Genomic DNA, 23,085 nt, shown 5'->3' on the forward strand with positions numbered 1-23,085 from the left:
TTTTTGCTTTCGTAGGCTGCTTTTATTTATATTTATGTAACTTCCTAAAAAGGCACATAATACTGTAAGGCTTTTAATGGGAAGATGCAGTTTGCTGTCCCATTCTTATTCCCGATTCCCATTCTCAAGGTAACTACTTTGAGTAACTTTGACTGGTTATTCTGGTATTTTCTTCTGTTCATGCTTATTTTATACATCTTTATGTGGGGTGGGTGTGGGAGGAGAGATGCAGAGAGAGATTTAGTGTATATACACTTTTAATTTTAGGTATTATTTTTACATTTCCTACCATATAAAAAAAATTAAGCTTTTACAACTGATCTCTCTCATCCCTACTTCCACAATACTCACAACGCCCAATAGCACTTCTTTCTCCCAGTCCCCAGTGTAGTTACGTGAACCTTTTTGGTTAAATCATTGTTCTGTATTTACATTACTATGATCATGTAAATATTCATAATTGAGTCTTGTGTGTGCAATGGTTACATTTCCTTTCTTGATAACTTTTGTTTTTCTGGAGTTATAACTGTCTTACTTTGCCATTTGTTTTCTCTCTGTCCCGTTGGTTAATTTCCAGTCTCCCACAGGACTAAACATTTCTCCATATATTCAGCCACACAAGCAATTCCACTGGCTTTGTTCTCTTCTTGGAGATATCCCTCCTGTAACCTCTGTCCTCTTCCTCCAGTCTGGTCTGGTAGTCTAAACTGGTCTGAGATCTGCCGCGCAATTGTCTGGGAACTTGCCTTTATCATTACTTTGGGGATTTCCTTTGTCTCTTCTAGGTTCAGTGACTTCCCATTTTTTGTTTATTCCCTGTTTTGGTGTAGTCTGTCTTTCATTGAAAAAGAGTACAAAGATAGGGAAAATTTCTTTGATATTTTTATCTGAAAATATACTTTGTCTTCTCACTTGATTGTTTGTCTATGTATAAATTTCTAGGTAAGACATCACTTTCTTTCCAAATTGTGAATACAATGCTCCATTGTCTTGCAGGTCTAGATCAGCACTGCTGAATAGAAATACAATGGGAGCTCATCTGCAATTTTAAATTTGCTAGAAGCCACATTTTAAAAATTCAGTAAAAAGAATGTATTAATAAATATATTTTATTTTGTTCAGTATATTTAAAATATTCTCATTTCAACATATAATCAATATAAATTTTTTTATAAATAGAATTTTTTAAAAAAGCATTTTAAAATTAAGTCTTTGAGATCTTAGAGGAATCTATTTTGCACTTACAGAGTGCCTCAGCTTGGATGAGTCTCTAGTACTTAGTAGCTTCATGTGGCTGGTGGCTGCCCTTTTGCACAGTGCAGTTTTAGAGCCATTACTAATGGCATCCTGATTTTGGTCTTTCTTGATCATTGTTTTCCACTGGAAGATTCCAGGGTATTCTCTTTATGCCTGATACTACATTTTTTGGTGATGGTCTTAGTATATATTATTGTTACATAGTGCTAGATACTTATTAGAAACTTTTAATCTGGATAATGAAATTCTTTTTAAAAATTTTAATTTCAGGGGCGCCTGGGTGACTCAGTGGGTTAAAACCTCTGCCTTCGGCTCTGGTCATGACCCCAGGGTCCTGGGATCAAGCCCCACATCGGGCTCTCTGCTCAGCAGGGAGCCTGCTTCCCTTCTCTCTCTCTCTCTCTCTCTCTCTCTGCCTGCCTCTCTGCCTACTTGTGATCTCTGTCAAATAAATAAGTAAAATCTTATATTTCAGTATAGTTAACATACGGTGTTATATTAGTTCAGGTGTTCAATATAGTGATTCAGCAGTTCCATATATTAGTCAGTGTTCATCAAGATAAGTGAACTCTTGGAACACCTGGATGGCTCAGTGAGTCAAGCATCTGACTCTTGGTTTCAGCTCAGGTTATGATCTCAGTGTTGTGAGATTGAGCATTGGGCTCTGTTCTGGGCATGGAGCCTGCTTAAGATTCTTTCTCCCTTTCACTCTGCTCCCCCTACATCCCACTCCCTCACTGAGTATGCCCCACCCCAAAAAAGCTAAGTGTACTCTTAAATCTCCTTTAACTTTTTGACCTGTCTCCCTCCCGTAGCCATCTGTGTTCTCTATAGTTAAGAGTGTTTTTTTGGTTAATTTTTTCTCCTTTGCTCATTTGTTTTATTTCTTAAATTCCACATATGAATGAAATCATGTGGTATTTGTCTGTCTCTGACTGGCTTATTTTGTAGCACTATGCTCTCTAGATCCATCCATATTGTTTCAGATGGCAAGATTTCATTCTTTATTATAGTTGAATAATATTCCATTCTTTATCCATTCTTGACTGAATGGACATGTGGGCTTTTTCCATAATTTGGCTATTGTAAATAATGCTGCAGTAAACATAGGGGTACATATCCTTTTGAATTAGTATTTTCGTATTCTTTGGGTAAATATCCAGTAGTGTGATTACTAGATTGTAGGGTAGTTCTAGTTTTATTTTATTTTATTTTATTTTGAGAGAGAGCAAGTGAACTGGGGATGGGGCAGAGGAAGAAAGAGAATCTCAAGCAGACTCCACACTGAGGGTAGAGCTGAACTTGGGGCTCGTTGGTTCATGATGACTCCAACCAAGGTCAAAATCCAAACAGAAATCAGGAGTCAGACACTTAACTGACTGAGCCATCCAGGTGCCTCTCTGTTTTTAAATTTTTTTTTAATATTTTATTTATTTTGGGGCGACTGGGTGGCTCAGTGGGTTAAGCCTCTGCCTTCGGCTTAGGTCATACTCTCAAGGTCCTGAGATCAAGCCCGCATGGGGCTCTCTGCTTGGCGGGGAGCCTGCTTCCCCCTCTTCTCTGCCTGCCTCTCTGACTACTTGTGATCTCTCTCTGTCAAATAAATAAATAAAATCTTAAAAAAAATTTTTTGGTGAATATTTTAAGGATTTGATGGCAGCAGTAGTCTTGTTTCTTATTTGTTCCTCCCTGATACCAGATATCGGTTGAGTTTTCTTTAGTTCCTTTCTTTTCTTTAGGTTGTTAATTCCATTATCACATGCTTTGTACACCACTACCATTTTGTCAGCGTATCTCATGTTATAAACTTGTTAACTGCCTTGACATCCTGACTTTCAAGTGTTTGGTCTTTTAAGCTATTTAAGCTTTAGACTTCACCCTTCATCAGTTTGAGATTCTTTTTCAAAGTGTTCCACTTGACTTACCTACAAAAATGAATTTTAGATCTCCTATCAAACCTGTATGCCTGACATCTCTGCTACTTACTTGTAGTAAATAGTTCTAGAACTACCCTAGAGTACCCATGTCAGCCAGGACTCTGGTCAGTTACTTCAATTTTATTTTCTAAACCACATGTGAACAAAATGTCCTGTCTCTACTACTAAAACACTGAGATATACCTAGAGACAACTCAGAATAAGGCTTTTGGGTATGCCCCTCAGTGCTATGGCTCAGTAACTCCCAAGTTAGTATGCAGATAAGTAGGAACCAAAAAAGTAGGCTATAGAGAGAAGTGAGAGTACCCGCTCTGGCCTCCACTGCTTGCTTATGTGGTAATGTTTAACCCCTTGTGCATTGGTTTCCATTGACAACAGCAACAATGCCTACTTTACAAGACTGATAGGAAAAGTGAGACAGATAATACCTGTAAAGTGCTTAGACTAGGACCTGACAGGTAATTCTTAAATGTTAGATGCTTTCAGTAAATGTATTGTATTATTGTATTAGGTCACACATTTTTTTTTATTATTTGATTTGGCCTACAGTGAATTTAAAATCACAGCTCCAATAAGCTACTATCTGTGTAACTGACTAAACTTTTGAGTTCTTAGTCAGATTGTTTTAAGCCATGTCTTTAAGCTTCATATTTAAATTCAGCCAGAGACCCAAGTACAGTGTGAACAAGGCCTAGTCCTCCAAGTGTACAGCCAAGTGGTGTATCAACACAAGTAAATAGGAAATTATAAATAGTGTGATAAGAAAATGGGAAAGTATAGGGTGCTCTGGAAATATGCAGAACTTCTTTATATGAATTTAAGAGTTAAGGACAGCTTACTAGAAAAAGTGACATTTAGGCTTAGACCTTAAGTGGGAGTTTACTTGAAAAAGGAAAAGTGGGCTGGCTCTAAGCAAAAGTGGTCTATGTGAAGACCAGAGGTGAAAAAGATCATGGCTTTGAAAGCAGTTTGGAAGGGCAGCATTAGCGAGTTCACGTAAGGGGAGTATGGTATAGGACAAGCAAAGAGAGGCAAGTAGGAGCCAGCTCATGAGAGTCCTTGAAAGCCTATTAGTAATTTGAATCCTCTCCTAAAATCAGTGGAGAGCAGTGAAAGGGTTTTAAGTGGGGGAGATGCTATCATCAGGTTTATATCTAGGAGTGAGCACTTGGACTGTAATGTGAAGAATGGCTTGAGGGAGGCAATGATGTCCAGGAGACTAGTTCTAGCACTGGAGTGTGCAGGATCCTGGTTGGCTGGAGGCTGGTGGAGCCAGTGGTGAGAGGATTCACCCAAGGCAGAACAAAAGAGGTAGAAGTTTACTGAATACACTGCAAGGGAGCAGTGAGCAGGACAGCAAAGGAGAGACTGGCCACAAGGAGGCTGGGCGGGGGGCAGCTATTGTTAAGTGGGGAGTGAGGAAGTATGGGAACATATAAAATTTTCCTTTTCTGGTACCTATGCTGGTCGTAAGTAGCCCATTGGTCAGCTAAGGCCTATGGATATTTTGAGGTGGTGGGTCACTGTATGAGCTTGTTTGCATTCAGCCTGTGGTCACTGTGGCCCCTTTGACATTACTCAGGTTTCCATTGCTCTGTTGTGCAGAAGTAGCCTCTACATTCCCCCCTGAGATTGACAATGACAAATCTTTGGTATTTGGACGGAGGTCTTCTCTTTAGTAACTGTTTCATGCTGGACCTGGGGGAGAGAGTATACCTACCTAAATTTGTCTGTTTCAGGGGTTCTGTGCAAGTCACAGACCAGAGCTTGATATTATAATAATGTGCTAATAATAGGTAGTTTGAGTGAGATTCCCTGGTGGCCAGGTCCATGGAATTTAGGGGGTGGGGGCTCTCCAGTGGTATGGGCTGGAATCCCTGATGAGTCATCATTTGTATGAGGAGTTGTTGGATCCAGCACATAGAAATGAGGACTTTGTTAGAAAAGTAGTAATGTGAATGAAGAGATGTGCAGACTTTCTAAATATTTATAACATGGCCTTAAAACTTAAAAAAAAAAAAAAATTGTCCTTGAAGAAAATGAAATCACACTATATCCTGTGCTTTGCTGGGTATGTCTCAAAAGCTGTGGTTTGCCGAACTCTGCCTTAGACTCCTCGCTTTTCTAGCCTTGCTTCTACAGTCTTTCTCAGTACAGCAGCTAGGATGATCTTGTTAAAACACATTTCAAATCTTGTTACTCCTCTGCTGCACATCTTCTGGTTTCCAGCCTTACTTGGAGTAAAGGCCAGAGTTCATAGTCTGGCTGACAAGGCCCTTTATGATTTGCCTTCTGTATTGGTTAGAGCAGACTAACTGATAAAATAGGCAACTCCAGATTTTCAGTGACTTCATGCAGTAGCAGTGTATTTTTTATAAAAGTTTCACTTAGCTGGGGATGGGGGGTAGTGATTCACTGTCTCAGGTTGTTCAAGGACACAAACTGACAGCATCTCCTCCTGTCTCTGGGCGTTAACAGCCAGTCTCCTGGCAGGCTGTTTACGCCAGTGGTGGGTTAAGGCATGAGGGGATTGATCAGTATTTTGTCATACTTGTACATCAAGCTTACCAGTTCGGAAAGTGATTTAATGTGATTTTTTTCTTTTAATGTTGGTTTGGGGTGGTTTAGCTATTTTTTTTTTTTTTAAAGATTTTATTTATTTATTTGAGAGAGAGAGACAGTGAGAGAGAGCATGAGCGAGGAGAAGGTCAGAGAGCGAAGCAGACTCCCCATGGAGCTGGGAGCCTGATGTGGGACTAGATCCCGGGACTCCAGGATCACGCCCTGAGCCGAAGGCAGTCGTCCAACCAACTGAGCCACCCAGGCGTCCCTGGTTTAGCTATTTAATAATTGATTCTGGTTCTAGAATTTTGACATATCACGCAGCAGATACTTGCCAAGTTAGGTCTGTTAGGTATAGTTAAAAATTAGTGCATGCATCCTGGATAGTTTAGTCCAGAGTTTGTCATTTGAAGCAACAGAAATGAAACTCAAATTGGCTTAATTTTTAAAAAGGGAATGTATTGGTTTGTATAATTAAAAGTCTGGGGTGGGGGGGACGTCATGCTTTAAGCACAGCTGGATCCAAGTGTGGCTTCCCTGTTTCTCATTTAAAAGTTTTAGTTCTCACTTAAGTGGTTTGGCTTTTTTATATACTAGGTGAATTTTTGTGATGTTACTGCTTTACCAAATTACACTTTAAGGTCAAGGTTGCTGGACCAAAAATTTGACCACTTAGAGGCAATGAAATAGGGGGTGTTCTACTGATACACTTAGGTTATTTGATTATATTTTTGCATGGGATGGCACCATGTGAACCAATTGGCTGTGGTAGAGCTTTTACATACTTGCAGGTATACGCACAGACAAGTGTAGTAACGCTTTTCCCTGCTCTGCTTGTCTGCAGGCAGTGAAGTGAAATCTGCAAGAGTCCTGCTCGCTCAAGGCCTGCATATAGGAAAGAAGCAGGGGAAAAGCGTTACAATCAGCTTTTGTTCTACAGCATTTAAAAACATAACAGGTATGTCAGATTTTTGGTCTGTCAGCCTTGACGATGCCCTTTGAAAACTAACTGAGTACTCTGAGATGAGATAGGGCATGCCATTGCAGTGTTTTTAAAATGTGACTGATAAAAGTTCCTGTAACATTTTTGTTCTTGGAAAGAAACGTCAGAAACTCCTTTAGTGTTATTTGACACTAGCTACTAAAATAGTTTTTTACTAACAAAAATTGTTACCCAGCCTGAGAGTGGTAGATATGATGAAGGAGATAATAACAATTCTTTTTGGATTTTACTTTGAAGATTTAAAAAAAAAATTTAAATTCAATCCTGTGGGATCGATTGAATTTAAAACATAGTTTGCATTATATAGCCACACTCTGAAGCATTTGTAGCTTTAGACTATAAAAACAAAAGAAAAATTTCACACTAACTACTTGTAGTTGCTAAGTTACCCATTCAGTCATGTTGTGTTTTAGGTATATTGGAAAGTCTGATTCGGTTACGATCAGTGTGTGGAATCATAAGAAGATCCATAAAAAACAAGGTGCTGGATTTCTTGGTTGTGTTCGACTTCTTTCCAATGCCATCAACCGCCTCAAAGACACTGGTTGTGAGTAGATACTAGTGCTTTTTAAAATTAAAAAAAAAAAGTATATATATTTGTGTAACACACACACACACTCATATCCCCACACATGGTTTTTGGGGGAGGCAGTGATCCAGAAACTTAACTTCCTATGTATGTTTGAAACATTGGTAGAAATTCTTGGTTAAATTTATTTTATGGACTTTATAAAAAGAATGAAACATTTAAAATATGTGAAACTTGAACTGCATCAGAGCTGCTGCTTAGTATCTAGTGAATTTCTTAGTGTTAGGAAAGGTTTGATATCCAAGATTGAAAAGAAAGGTGTCAAAAGTATATATGCCTTTTTTCCTTAGTACTCTTCTCTGGTTTTGGTGGATTTATGAGATAAAGTGAGTTTTATTTAGGTGATTAGAATGTTTAAGGGGAAATATTATTGAATAAGAGTGATATATGATGGTAAAAAAAAATTTAAAGTTCTGGAAAGGTGAAATATTGAGTGTAAGACAGCTGTATTAACTACTTAATTAGAGCTTAGTTTTCCGCCAACCTGGGTGTTTAGAAGATCAGGCCAAGATCAAGACATTAGAAATGATTTCCATATTAGACCATATTAGATTGACAGGTTTAATTAGCATGTGCGTAATTCATGTAACCAGGCGACAAGCATCTTTTGGGGGATTATTTCCATTGGGACATAGATGAAAATGTCTTTTTCAACAAAATTTTTTGTTGTTTCTACGGGATTCTTTTTTATATAATATAAAAAATATTTCTAGTTTTTATCATGGGATTTTAGCCCAGATGTCTCTGCCAAACAAAAATTCACCTAGAATGTAGCTGAAGAAATTAATAAAAAATAGAGCAAATTTAGCTTTGAGTATTAGATATATTGAGATGACCCCTTTTAATATAGTATGATATCATAGTCCAGATACATAAATACTGATCTGTTAAAAAGGGAGAAAATTGTGCCAGAAGTCCTGAGTTGGGGGAACTTAAAGGCACCTGAGAATTTCTCTTATCTCTGAGTTGACAGGGTGACCCAGCAGGAAGTAGAGGACTTTGGGATTGGTAAAGGTCTAGCACATAAAAACGAACTGTTTTATGACTCAACCCAGCAGGCAAACTGAAGACTTACAGGCCATATGTATGGCTTTATCTCTGCTTCCATTTAGCCAACATTTATTGAACCTTTAATGTGCCAAGTACCATACAAAACCCTGGTGATAAAAGGTGAGAAAGGCATGGATCCTGTCCCCTAAGAAGCAAGGGCGAGGGCCTGCTGGCAAAGGGAGAAGGACTCACTGGAGAGACTGAACAAGAGAAGAGAAATTTCTTTGCAGAAGTCCACTATGTAGTGAATTTATCAGTGTCCATTTATTTTGCAAAGGGAAAAATGTCTGTTTTTGGCTGGATAGCCAGGCGCTGTAGTTTTGGGACACAGATTTTTCTTTCTGCTGCCTGTGTTTCATTGCATTAATTTACTTGACCCCTTTGATGTGCCATAATATTTCATTTATCACATATTTATTGAGCACCCTGATACAGTGTTCTACCAGTTTGGAGTGGAAAATACAAAGACTCATGTACGATCTTTTCCTCTTATCAATTCATAACTTCTTTAAATAGACAGATGGCATATAGCTGTACAAGAATTCAATTTTAAGTGCTATAATCAAAAGCAACGTGTTGTGGGTGACACTGTTCCCTACTGTGACTGACCAGGTCATTGTGATGCCTGTTCTATAGTTGAGGCGTGAGAGAGTAAATGAGTTGCCCCTAAATGAGGTAGTAGCTGAACTGACTCAAATCCTTATCTTACAGTTTATACTCAGCTTCTTATTAATACTTACTTTGTGTAAGTGGAGCTCATTTGAAATGGTTCGATAAAAAATAATAACTAACATTTGCTGAACGCTTATATGCCAGGAACTGTGCTAAAAGTTTTACATAATTACCTAATTTGATCCTTAAAAAATATGAGGTGGGTACTATAGTTATATGTGAGAAAATCAAGACTTGGATAAATTGCCTAAGAACAACAACTATTAAGTGACAAGCTAAGAGTCAGACAAAGCGGTCTGAAACCTTTGGAGAAAAAGTAATTGCCTCTTGGCAATGTATACACTAGTGCCTTACAGTTTTTGAAATCTGAATTTGTCAAAACTTTGTTTAAGACATTTTTATTAATTATATATGCAGTTAGAAATTTGAAACATTTGTTTCATCTTTAAAACATTATTCTTTAAATGATAGGCCTGTTTGTCATTGGATTATGGAAGTTTACCATCACTCTATAGATGTTAGAAGCTCTGATACCAGCTTATTTTTTAATTGCTTTTTTTGTTGATTTGAAATAGATCAGAGGTTGGATCTGTGCAAACTTGGGCCAAATGACAATGATACGGTTAGAGGACAGATAGTAGGTAAGTGGAATTTATAAAATCATGTGAAATTTTGGCATCATTCAGACTGACCGAAATTCTAAATATCTTTTAAATCCAAGTGCACTAACTATAGCTTCATTGTATTGGCTTGAGTTAAATGAGTCACATAAAAAGTTTCAAACAGTGGATCCAGGTTCCAGGCTACCTTAATTTAAAAGAATTTTAAAAAACCAAACCCTTGAACTATAAATAACGTTAAAAAACAAAAAAAACAAAAAGAAAAGGAGGCTCCTAATGTGAAAAACTATTGCTCCTTTAGACAGTCTTTTAAAGACAGACTTGATACATGGTCTGAAACTTTTCTAAAAATAGTTCTTAAACTGGTTTTTGAGTAAGAATATTTTATTGAACTTTGTTTAACCTTTACATTTTAAGGGGCACCTGGGTGGCTCAGTGGGTTAGGCCTCTGCTTTTGGCTGAGATCATGATCTCAGTCCTGGGATCGAGCCCTGCATTGTGCGCTCTGCTCAGCAGGGAGCCTGCTCCCCCCCCCCCCCGCCTGCCTCTCTGCCTTGTAATCGCTCGCTCTCTGTCAAATAAATAAATAAAAATATTTACCAAAAAATCACTTTACAGTTTTAAAATAATCAGTGCTAATTGAAAAGAATATGAGGAATGATAGAATACTGATGGGAAAAAGGGAGAGGTTGCTATCTTACTCGTAAGACACTCAGTGGGCTATCTTGAATTGACTCAGAGGAAGGGTTTTTTGTTTTAAAGATTTTTATGTATTTATTTGACAGAGACACAGCAAGAGAGGGAACACAAGCAGGGGGAGTGGGAGAGGGAGAAGCAGGCTTCCTTTGGAGCAGGGAGCCTGATGGGCGAGTTGATCCCAGGATTCTGGGATCATGACCTGAGCTGAAGGCAGATGCCTAACGACTGAGCTACCCAGGTGCCCCAGAGGAAGGACTTTATACAAAATTTCCTGAGACTCAAGAATTGATGGATTGATTTTTGATCAAGATACATTAGTGTGTGGGGCTCTTGGGTGGCTTAGATGGTTGGATGTCTGCCTTTGGCTCAGGTCATGATGTCCAAGTCCTGGAGTGGAGCCCCACATTGGGCTCCCAGCTCAGCAGGGTGTCTGCTTCTCCCTCTTCCTCTGCCTCTCCCCCTGCCTGTGCTCTTTCTGTCTCTCCCAAATGACTAAATAAAAAAAATCTTAAAAAAAAAAAAAAAAAAAAAACAAAAACCCAAAAACAAGACACATAGTGTGGTAGGATACCAAGGTGGGCTCCTTTGAGGCTTCTTAAAGAAGAAGACATGACTGGAATCTTACCACTTCAGTATAGAGCAGAATTTAAGATAAGTTGATTGCATTATGAACCTATCAGAGAGGTTTTAGTTACTGAAGTTACTTTTGAAGGGCCTCGTTTCCCAAGGGAATGAATTGGGTTCATAGTGAATCGCCAGAGTAGCAACATGACAAAGCCCTATGATAGTTACCACAGGGAAGTGTCTGCACTACAGCCTAATTGAGAATTCCTGTCATTCTTAGATTGAGAAGGGAGTAAAAAAACTCAAATGCTGGCATATAAGACTTTTTTTTTTTTTTTTTTAAGATTTTATTTATTTATTTGACAGAGACACAGCGAGACAGGGAGCAGCACAAGCAGGGTTGAGTGGGAGAGGGAGAAGAAGGCTTCCTGTGGAGAAGGAAGTCTGATGCAGGGCTCGATACCAGGACCCCAGGGTCATGACCCCAGCCGAGGGCAGACGCTTAACGACTGAGCCACCTGAGCACTCCAACATATGAAAGACTTGATCTCAGCCAAAAGGCCAAGAAGCGATATATAAGACTTTTAAATGTGATTGCTCTTACTTTATTTGATTTGCTGTGTTACGTAATTTTTGCCAACTAATGTCCAGTAGTAACAAATAGTTCCGCTAGGTGTAGATGGCATTTATAAAAACAGCAGACTTTCCTTTGTCAGTTATTAGAAATAAACCTATGGAGTATATTATATAAAAAAAGCTTTTCTTTAAAATGTGTGTGTGTTTAAATTTGAAGCTTTTGTGTGAATTTGGTTATCATAGTAGAGATATGTTGGACTCAAACATTATGCTTTATTGTCCTGCCATTTTAAAACAGAATAAGGGGGTGGGAGGTTGGGGTACCAGGTGGTGGGTATTATAGAGGGCACGGCTTGCATGGAGCACTGGGTGTGGTGAAAAAATAATGAATACTGTTTTTCTGAAAATAAATAAATTGGAAAATAAATAAATAAATAAATAAGAACATAAAAAAAAAAAAAAAAACTCCAGAATAAATTTAAAAAAAAATCAAAACCAGAATGAGTTCTAGTTCTTACTGAATTAGACCTTTCCAAATAATCATGCATAGATATATATAACATACTTTGGGAAATGGAGAAAAGTACACTAGAATACTAACTTTAAAAAAACATATATCCCTTTCTAATAATTTTATATACACTTATATGTGTATATTTTTTATGATTTTTGTTCATTGAATATAAAATTTTTGTTTTCACTTACTGTAACCATTATTAGTGTTTATAGTTAGTGATTTTAGAGGCTGAATTATATTAATATGTCATAACTTAATTACTAGACTTTTAAGTTATTATTTTTTTTTGCTATTGTAACATTGAAACTTGCAAGCATTTCTGGACACTTAGCTTTATCCTATTTTTGGAGTATTACCATAAAGAAAAATCTCCCAAATTGAGACAAGTGATACAAGGTTGTAAGTCCTCTCCCTTGTTTTTGAATCTGTTACTCAATTCTTCGCATCTCTTGTGAGGTTTTTCTTTTTTTGTTATAAAATCAAATAAAAGTATAGACAGAGAAAATAAGGAGTAACCATAACATGCCATCGTGGTCATTACCTTGATGTATATACCTTTTTAAAATTTTTTATTTATTTTTAAAGATTCTTATTTATTTGACAGAGAGATCACAAGTAGGCAGAGCAGCAGGCTGGGCGGGGTGGCGGGGAGCAGCCTCCCTACTGAGATTAGAGCCTGATTCTGGGGCCCAGAGATCATAACCTGATCCCAAGGCAGAGACTTAACCCACTGAGCAACCCAGCACCGCATACCTTTTTTTAAAATGATGTTACACTGTGCAGAATTTTAAATAACCTGATTTAATCTGTCCTAAACATCTTTTGTTGTTGTTCATGGATGCATTTTAATGTTGTATAGCAGTCCATGGTGGACAAATAATTAATTTAGCTGTGTGTTATTGCTGGATATTTAGATTGTTTCTGATGTTTTAATGTTAGGAACAGTGTTCTTAAAAACATAGTAGTTCTATAGTTGATTTTACATTTTGCTGGGATTAGGCCATTTAAAAACACAAACTCACCTAAAAATTGCTTAGGTATTTTGTAATACAGCAGTCTGGAGTTGAAGCTTATGAAATCCTTAATTTTGAGACTTAATATTATTCTAAACTCGCTAATGAAAAAATACATAGTTTTTGCAGGGATTATATTTGGGTAAGCATTTCGCTTAGCCTTTCTGTATAAAAACTGGTTAATACTGTTTTTAGTGCAATTTCCATATAACATTTTGTTTAAATTCACTGAGGAAAGATATGTTACAATGTCACCTATAAATGAAATTCATATAAAGGTGTAACATATTGAACTTTCTGATTTTTCAAAAATTTTGCAGAGCTGGAAGATTTCAGAATTTTGGAACCCTTCCTAGAATGAAGGGTCCTTAGATGTCATACTTTATATAGTAACTGGTTAATTCTTTAAAAGTTGGGTTGGGGCACTTGGGTGGCTCAGTCTTTAAGCGTCTGCCTTGAGCTCATGATCCCAGGGTTCTGGGATGGAGCCCCACATCAGGCTCCCTGCTCAGTGGGAAGCCTGATTCTCCCTTCCTCTCCCCCTGTTTGTGTTCTCTCTCTCACTGTCTCTTTCCCTCTGTCAAGAAATAAATAAAAATCTTAAAAGATAAAAAAATAAAAGTTGGATTATAGTCACATTTGCCCGTTCCTGTTTTATCTTTTGGGGAGAATTGCCAAAAATAGAATTAAAGAATATTAGAGCAGCAAGGGGACAGACATAACAGTTAGCCTAACTTCCTCATTATTTAGATTATCTAAACTTCAAGAATGTTAAGTGTTTTGTTGACGGTCATTTGCAAAACTAAGTGTTAGAGCCTGGTCTAGAGCTTACATCTCTTGCTTCCAAATTTATAGTAGTAGTTTTGCACCACACATGATTATGTACTATTTTAATTCATGGAATCGAAGTATTGCCTGATTGCCAGAATCCAGTTTCTTGGGTTTTGTTTTTCGTTTTTTGTTTTTTAAGATTTATTTATTTATTTTTAAGATTTATTTTAGAGGGCACCTGGGTGGCTCAGTTGTGTCTGCCTTTGGCTCAGGTCATGATCCTAGTGTCCTGGGATCTAGTCCCACCTCAGGCTTCATACTCAGTGGGTAGTCTGCTTCTCCCTCTGCCTCTCCCCGCTACTCATGCTTGCTCTCTCTTTCTCTTTCTCTCACAAAAATAAGTAAATATAATCTTAAAAAAAAAAAATAAAGACTTTAGAGAGCAAGAGCAGGAGGAGCAGAAGGAGAGGGAGGGAGAATAGAATCTCAAGCAGCCTTGATCTCACAACCCTGAGATCACAACCCAAGTCCAAACCAAGAGTTGGATGCTCATCTACTGTGCCACTCAGAAGCCCCTCTTTGTTTTTTTAAAGGTGTGTTAAGAATTAAACCCAAATTAATGTGAACTTTTCCAGTTCCTCTGTATGTGAATATACCTTTCATGTGTTATGCCTGTTTTGAGTATAGTAGAGGGCTTGCATTGCTCCATTACAATGGTCAAAAAGGATTTAAACTTTCCTCTATGACCACAATAAAGGATACAAAATCATAAAATTTTAATGTCACTCCTAAATGGAAAAAGAAATTATAGATTTATTAAAAGCTGAAGAGTTCATTCTGGAGTATTAAATAAGCTAGATGTCTTTTAAAGATATATATTTTAAATTGCAATAAATCTTTCTAGTTTTCCAACTCTCAGTAATTTTTTCATTGTCTTACAGTAAGTCTTCAGTCCAGAGACCGAATAGGCACAGGAGGACAAGTTGTGGACTGCAGTCGTTTATTTGATAATGATTTACCAGATGGGTAAGCTGAGAGCATTAGAGAAATATGTTGATAACATCCTTCAAATAATGACAAATAAATTGGTATTTATTGTATGTTTAACTTTAGAAATTTGCCGAACAGTTCCAGGATCTAGATTTTTCTTATTTTTTAAAAAAGATTTTATTTATTTATCTAATAGACAGAAATCACAAGTAGGCAGAGAGGCAGGCAGAGAGAACGGGGGGGGGGGAAGCAGGCTCCCTGCTGAGCAGAGAGCCTGATGTGGGGCTTGATCCCAGGACCCTGGGATCATGACCTGAGCTGAAGGCAGAGGCTTTAACCCACTGAGCCACCCAGGTGCCCCTAGATTTTTCTTATACTTGGAAAAATAGCAAGGAATCTTGTCAAGACAAATATATAAAATAAACCATTAATTAGATACGTTAAATTTGGGGGCACCTGGTTGGTTCAGTCGTTAAGTGCCTGCCTTTGGCTCAGGTCATGGTCCGAGGGTTCTGGGATTGAGCCCCACATTGGGCTCCCTGCTCCACAGGAAGTCTTCTTCTCCCTCTCCCACTCTCCCTGCTTGTGTTCTCTCTCTCTCTCTCTCAAATAAATAAATAAGTAAAATCTTAAAAAATAATGTTAGGAAATTTTAAAAAGTAAAAGAATAACTTTCTTGTTTGTTTAAATTATTCAAAACCGGGCATAAAAGTGCTGAATCTGAGACATTACTCCATTTGGAGGAATGGGATAGAGATTTGGGTAGTAAAAATTTTAACAACATAGAAACATTTATTGTTGGGCCCCTGGGTGGCTCAGTCGTTAGGTGTCTGCCTTCAGCTCAGGTCATGATCCCAGGGTCCTGGGATCGAGCCCCACATCGGGCTCCCTGCTCAGCGGGAAGCCTGCTTCTCCCTCTCCCACTCCCCCTGCTTGTGTTCCCTCTCTCCCTGTGTCTCTCTCTGTCAAATAAGTAAAATCTTAAAAAAGAAAAGAAAAGAAAAGAAACATTTATGAACCTATGTGTGTCAGGTACTGTTAGAAGCACTTTCTGTGATGCGTTAGATCACGTAACTCAAGTGTGTGATTCTGGAATTAGACTGTCTGGGTTCTAATCCTTAGTCTTCTGATTTACAAGCTTTGTGAATTTAGTTAGTTTATTTAACTTCTGTAAGCACTGGTTTATATTATAGAAGAGGATTGTGATAATAGTATTTATGCCATAAATTGTGAGGATTAAATGAAATCATTCATATAAAGCACTTAGCACAATGTTTTGCATATACTAAGTGTTCAGTAAATAATTAGCTGCTATTATTACTCTTGCTGCTACTGTTGTCACCCTCATTCATTTAGTAGATTAAAAACACTGGGACTCAGAGGAGTTAAGTAAACTTGCCTTGAAGGTCTCATAGTGAATGGTAGAGCTGAATGCAGACGTTTAAGCCCGGGTTCCAAAGCTTATACTTTTGATTACTGTTCTGTCTTTGAAACCAGCACTGACACTGTTCTGACTTTATTTTTAACTTTCAAAACACGTTTAATTAACACCAGTGAGGTGTAGTTTATATACAATAAGTTATTTAAAGTATGTAATTGGTTGGGTTTTGACTTGAATTATTTTTGATCCAGAATTTTACATCCAAGCCAGGGTATTCGCTCATTTTGTTTAAACTTTTAAAAATCGCCATAATTTGGGGCACCTGGGTGGCTCAGGTCATGATCCCAGGGTCCTGGGATCGAGCCCCATGTCGGGCTCTCTGCTCTGCAGGGAGCCTGCTTCCTCCTCTCTCTCTCTCTGCCTCTCTGCCTACTTGTGATCTCTGTCTGTCAAATAAATAAATAAAATCTTTAAAAAAAAATCGCCATAATTTAAGTCTGTTTATAAATCACTGTAGTTCCTTGATACATATATATATATTTTTTAAAGATTTTATTTATTTATTTGACAGAGAGAAATCACAAGTAGACGGAGAGGCAGGCAGAGAGAGAGAGAGGGGGAAGCAGGCTCCCTGCTGAGCAGAGAGCCCGATGCGGGACTCGATCCCAAGACCCTGAGATCATGACCTGAGCCGAAGGCAACGGCTTAACCCACTGAGCCACCCAGGCGCCCCCCTTGATACATATAGTAACTCTTATGGCTGAAGTAGATTATGGTAATTTTGAAGGGGAAGTTTAGTGTGAAATAACTTATCAGTATTAAGAGATTACAAAGTTTAATGCTTATTCTACACTTTATAGTACTTTATAGTGCTTTCTTCCCCATATGTTTTATATCACAGTCTTTAAAAAGTCTAATTAGGTCTACATTTTATAATATAGTCGTACATGTATATAATTTATATATTAATTGATAAGCACTACCTTTTGTGCTTTGTTATCACAGGGCAAAAGACCCTTTAAACATCTCTTTATTTCCTATTTTTTATGGCTCCTAAACCTCTGCAAGAGTTTTGGTGGAAATACTAGCATTACCACATTTCTGTGGTCATTCACCAATATATTTTTACATATATATATATAGATAGATAGATACACACACACACACATACATACATATTTTGTTGTTATTGTTGTTGTTACATGGATTAAAAAGTTACTGAGGAGGAAGTACCATTGTTTTTTAAAAAATAGTTTGGGTAGGCTAAATGCTTTAAAAAGCTTTTATAGGGGCACCTGGGTAGCTCAGTGGGTTAAAGCCTTCGCCTTTGGCTCAGGTCATGATCCTAGGGTCCTGGGATCAAGCCCCACATCGAGCCCCACATCAGGCTCTCTGCTCAGCAGGGAGCCTGCTTCCCCTCTCCTCTCTCTGCCTACTTTTCCGCCTACTTGTGATCTCTGTCAAATAAATAAATAAAATCTTAAAAAAAAAAAAAGGTTTTATACACTTTTATGTTGATTTTAAAAATTAGGTGTGATTTTTATTTTTAGTATGCCCCCCCCAAATTCTGGAGAAATTAGTATAATTTAATTGAGTGCTGACATTATTGGAGAATTCGGAGTTAGGCTGATGGAGAATATTAGACACACTTCAGTGTAAACATTTTAGAAGCTTCAGAATTCCAGAAGATACATTGTACAGTTTTAAAATAAGCTGAAAAAAATTCCAGTATTCTATTGATTTTTCATTTGTCATTCCTGATTTATCATAACAGATGCCTTCCTGGCTCAGTTTTGCACTAAAACCATTCTGTATCTACCTTCCTATTGATGCCTTATCTCTCAATTTTTATTTAAGCTGGGAGGAAAGGAGAACTGCCTCTGGAAGAATTCAGTATCTGAACCACATAACAAGAACTACGCAGTGGGAACGCCCAACGCGGTAAGAACATACAAATGTCTTCCCGTGGTCTCTGCTTTTTGCCTTCCTGAAATTGCCACTTTCTGTTTATCTGTCAGCTTTACCAGATTTCCTTTCTTGGTTTATACTGCTGAAGATCAGTAGATCTTACAGCAAGTGCCACTATTATTTCCAAAAGTCATTTTTAATAAAGATTGTTTAGCAGGTCATCCTGTTATTGTAGCTCAGGGCCAGTGATGTTACTTAATAAATATTTATTAAATGAGTTAACAATAAATTGAGAAGTCCTTTTATTTCTTATTTTTCAAGAATAAGAAAAATTCTTGAAAAAATTTTTTCAAAATTTTGAAAATTTTTAAAAATTCAGTTATTAAATGGCTATAACAAAATATAGATACTGGATCTTTATTTGTTCAGTCATGTTGGGGTATGATTATGTTATATTGCATCCAGTAAGTTCTGTGATCAAGATAAGAACCAGATGTTCTAAGACCATGTGGAGGACAGGGTAAGGGGATGTTAGAACCTGCAAAGGAAAACTCTGAAGGAGAATTTCTGAACTAAATCTTTAAGAATGTTAGAATTGAATCAGATAGGGGAAGGTGATGAAAAGTATTGAGAGAAGTAGTAACAGCTATCATTCAGTTCACCAAATGGTTATATGCCAGTTACTGTGCTCAACCTTTATGCTCTAACAGTAAATAAGGCAGAAGGGCCTTCATGGAGCTTACTGTATAAAGGCATGGAGATGTAAGATAATTTTTAGAAACTCCCAAGGAAGCACTTTTTATTTTTATTTTCATTTTGAAAGATTTTATTTATTTGGGGTGCCCCGGTGACTCAATTAAGCGTCTGCCTTTGGCTCAGGTCACAGATCCAGGATCCCTGCTCTGGTGGGGAGCCTGCTTCTCCTTCTCCCTCTGCAGCCTCCCTGCTTGTATGTGTGCTCTCTCTCTCTCTGTCAAGTAAATAAGATGTTTAAAAAAAAAAAAAAAGATTTTATTTATTTATTTATGTGTGTGAGAGAGAGAGCTTGCATGTGCCCCAGACAGAGTGGAGGGGCAGCAGGAGAGGGAGAGACAGAGACAAAATCTCAAGCAGGCCCCATGCTCAGCTTGGAGCCAGACTTGGGGCTCAGTCTTGTGACCCTGAGATCATGACTTGAATCGAAATCAAGAGTCAGACGTTTAACCAATGGAACCACCTGGCACCGTGGAAGTACTTTTTTTTTTAAGTAACTGAAAATGAATAGGATAAGTGGCTGAATTTCCTTTTCTTGTTTGTTTGTTTTGTTTAAGTAAAAACATTTTTTGCTGCCTCTGTTGAGTGTTTGTTTTGCCCTCCATCCCCCGTTTTCCTGAGCAGAAATGGCACCAGACACAGAACATCAAATGCTTCTCTTAAGTTATGCCTACTCTTATTTATTGGGAATTAGTTGCTTAATTCATTAAGTCATAGTTTCCCTCTTACGTTACAGTTCTCAGGTAAAAGCTTAGCTCATGTTGCCATTTTAAAAAATGCTTGTTTGAGAATTGTATTTCTAGTATTAAACTGCCAATGATATATTGAAGTGAACCCATTTTTACTGTTTCTGAGTATAAATGAATGTGTACTTTTGTCAGTGCTTTAGTGAAGTCCCATTTCCTTCTAACTCATTTAACTGATGAAACTGACTTTAATTTCCACGGGTATAAAGTTGATTGTGGTTGTAAATGTTAGTTTAAAAATTAACTCTTGGTTATCCTTTTATATTTTTGATGACCTGTCAGTATACCGGAAGTTCTTTGAAGAGTCACACCGTAGTCTTTATTCATGCAATAAATATTTACTGAGATATTCTTATATATGCCAAGCACTGTTCTAGGTGCAGGAGATATATATAGTGGGAAACAAACTAGGTGAATGTTCTTCTCTCAATAAAGAAACATACTAGTAAGGGAGAACAAGGATGCAGATAAAAAATGATCAAATAATTGCTGTGCTGAGAAAGTAAGGTGAGGTACTTACCAAGTGCCTGGGTGACTGCCTTAGAATTGAAGGTCAGGAAGGCTCTCTCAGACATTTAAGCTTAAACTATGATTTAAATGACAAAAAGGAGCCTGGCCTAGGGAGAGTAGGAGAAAAGGGCATTCAGGAATGGGAGGGAGAACTCCCTTCTAGCCCTAAAGGTAGAAACAGTCTTGGCAAATTCAAGGAATAGGAGAAATGTCAGTATGGCCAGAGTGGAGTGGGAGAAAGATGGGAAGTCAGGTCCGAGAGGTAGGCTGAGGCTAAGTCAGGTAGTGCTCACATCTACAGATACATGTGGATTTCATATAAAATGTAATTAAAATCAGTATAAAATGACTTAAGTACATAACTGACAGTGTGCCTGTAACATGAGTTTGGTGTTTAGAGGCGTCACGCTTGCTTTTATTCAGTTCTTGAAATCATCATATTTGTGTCAATCATTCCGTTTTCTTGTGATTATTCCTGCAGTACATTGTCTAGAGAACTCGACCTTTGATATCTCAGTTGAGTAACTTTTTATCCCTGTTACTTTTCAATAGACCAGCATCTGAATATTCAAGTCCTGGCAGACCTCTTAGCTGCTTTGTTGATGAGAACACTCCAATTAGTGGAACAAATGGTGCAACATGTGGACAGTCCTCAGATCCCAGACTGGCTGAGAGGAGAGTCCGGTCACAGCGACATAGAAATTACATGAGCAGGACACATTTACATACTCCTCCAGACCTACCGGAAGGCTATGGTATGACTAGCAGAGGAAAAATAAGTGTGGCTTACTGATTTCAGCTTGCTAAGAAAGCCAGAAAATCAGCTTTAAAGAAGTTATTAATCTGGGTTCAGGGATCCTACATGAAAATGAATGTGTAAAATCTCCCAATCTGAAAGTCTTTGAAGTGGTAGAAGACTACCTAACCAGCAGTTTGACTTGGGCTAGTCGTTAACTTCAGTCCTCTTACTCTTTTATAATGAAATGAGATGAATGATGCCTCTCCTTGTCTCAGAGGTATCGGGAAGAGCATATGTAACAATGTGAGGTTTCTTGCAAATGGGCACTCTGTAAAGGTAAGGTGGTATTGTTACAGATAACAGTAATCTGAAGTCAGACCTGCGATGCAATTTTCTAGACCTACATATTTAGAAATGCCATCAGAAATACGCTTTGAAATTATTTATATCTTCGTATTGTCTATAATTTTGGATTATCTGCATGATTTGGGTTATTGTTGTAAGTGATTTAGTCACTTTTATGTTTGTGTAAAATTATTATAATCTTACATAATTTTCTAGATTGTAGAATTTCATGTAGAAGAGGACTTGAGTCTTCTAGTTGGTACAGAACTTTCTAAATCACAACCTGTGAATACTCTTGTAGATTCTATTAACTCAGCTGTCTTTCTTGCTAAAAGTTGGCCAAAATAATTACAGCCTTACCCTCCCAGCAGCCTGTAGATAAACCATATCTGGGCTTATGGTGACACCTAATGACCAACACTGGGAATCGCCTGATCTAACCTGAGTTTTGTTTTTCCTCTACAGTATGTTTTAAACTGTTCTGCAAATGCATGATTCTAGCTTTATTTTTTTAAAATATGTTTTAACTCTTTAATTTAAAAAAAAAAAAAAAGAAACCAATTTGTCCATTAACTGTGCTGTGCTGCACAGGTTAACCTAAGTAGCACAGTGATGAGAGCATGGCCTTGGGAGACAGACCTGGGTTTATATCCTGGCTTTGCTGCACATTAGATGTGTGACATTGGGCACAGTATTTAATTTCTCTGAGTCTCAGTTTTATCTTCCATAAAATGGGGAAATTAGTGATGATTCCAAGTGATGGTTTCATGTGAAGTGGCTGACAGTTTCCAGCACAGAAAGCACTTAGTAAACTTTGCCTGTTACTGTTAATGTTCAGACCTTAGAATGAAGTATTTTCTGTCATTTCTCTTTAATTGAGGTTATAAGGCAAGCAGTTCGGAGTGGGGGTGGTTATATTTTACAATAGTACGTGTGATTTGGATTAAAAAGAAATTTTGTACAACCAAAACCTAGGAGTAAAATGGGTACCAAGGCTGAAAGTATCTCAGCTTTTCATCTCTCACCAATTTTAAACATTTTCGTGTTTATGATTTTAAGAAGCTTAAAGTTTAAATTGACTTTATTATAGGTGTATAAACAAATTTCTGTTAATACATATTAGCAATAGTTGTTTTACATGTTGGAATTTTTCATTATATTTTGTTTAAAGATAAGTGGTTCTATTGCTTAAAAACACAATTAAGACTAAAAACCACTGTTGAAGAAACTTTTTTCCACAGATTCCTTCCCTTTTTTCCTGGCTTCCTTACTCTCTTCCCAGGGCCTTGGAGTTAATTTTGCCTTTTACTTTTTCTCTCCAGAATGCATGCTTGTTCTCTGGTCTTCCTCTTTCTAACTTGCTTATTTTTGCATCTTTGTCTGTTTTTGACTATAGAGTGTCTCCCCCCTTAAAATGGCATATTCCATCTATTTTTCCTTCGTTTGAGTTTAAATGGTAGTCTTGAGAAAACACCTCTCTCAAAAAAAACCCTTAAGTTTTGTTATAAAATTAGGCGTAATAAACAAGCATTACGAGCCTGCAAACCCTTTGAAAGTTTTTGCAAGTCCTTGGAGAATCCCCCGACAGTTGGCTAGCCTCTTCCTCTGAGCTTCCTTTTATTCCCCCTCAGGGGGGGAAACAAGGCAAACTTTAAGGCAAACAAGAGGTCATTTCTTCTTGTTTGTTTTGTTGAAATATTGGTACTGCGACAATCTTGTTTTCTCTTTTCCACAGCAACATGTTTAGTATTTAAGCCACATTGTAAGTGTTGTTGGCTTTCAGATAGGTGGCCTCCTCCCCTCGTCACCATTTTTATAAGATTGTTTCCAGGAGAAAATGTATTGAGTTGAAAAAGAAGGATTTATAAAACACTTTTTGGTAA

The 23,085-nt window shown here is 37.5% G+C and overlaps 1 protein-coding gene across 1 annotated transcript in view; it reads left to right on the plus strand.

The window, feature by feature from the left end:
* The window catches only part of SMURF2 (SMAD specific E3 ubiquitin protein ligase 2), a 121,427-nt gene that overhangs the window by 72,232 nt on the left and 26,110 nt on the right, over nt 1–23,085 (plus strand). Inside the window, exons 4-8 of the mRNA XM_044247621.1 lie at nt 7,173–7,306; nt 9,646–9,711; nt 14,772–14,856; nt 18,059–18,142; nt 20,671–20,873. Coding sequence (XP_044103556.1) covers nt 7,173–7,306; nt 9,646–9,711; nt 14,772–14,856; nt 18,059–18,142; nt 20,671–20,873 — 572 coding nt within the window. The remainder of the gene's footprint in view (nt 1–7,172; nt 7,307–9,645; nt 9,712–14,771; nt 14,857–18,058; nt 18,143–20,670; nt 20,874–23,085) is intronic.

The sequence above is a fragment of the Neovison vison genome, chromosome 5 (genome assembly GCF_020171115.1).
Source record: "Neovison vison isolate M4711 chromosome 5, ASM_NN_V1, whole genome shotgun sequence".
Classification (NCBI taxonomy): Eukaryota; Metazoa; Chordata; class Mammalia; order Carnivora; family Mustelidae; genus Neogale; species Neogale vison.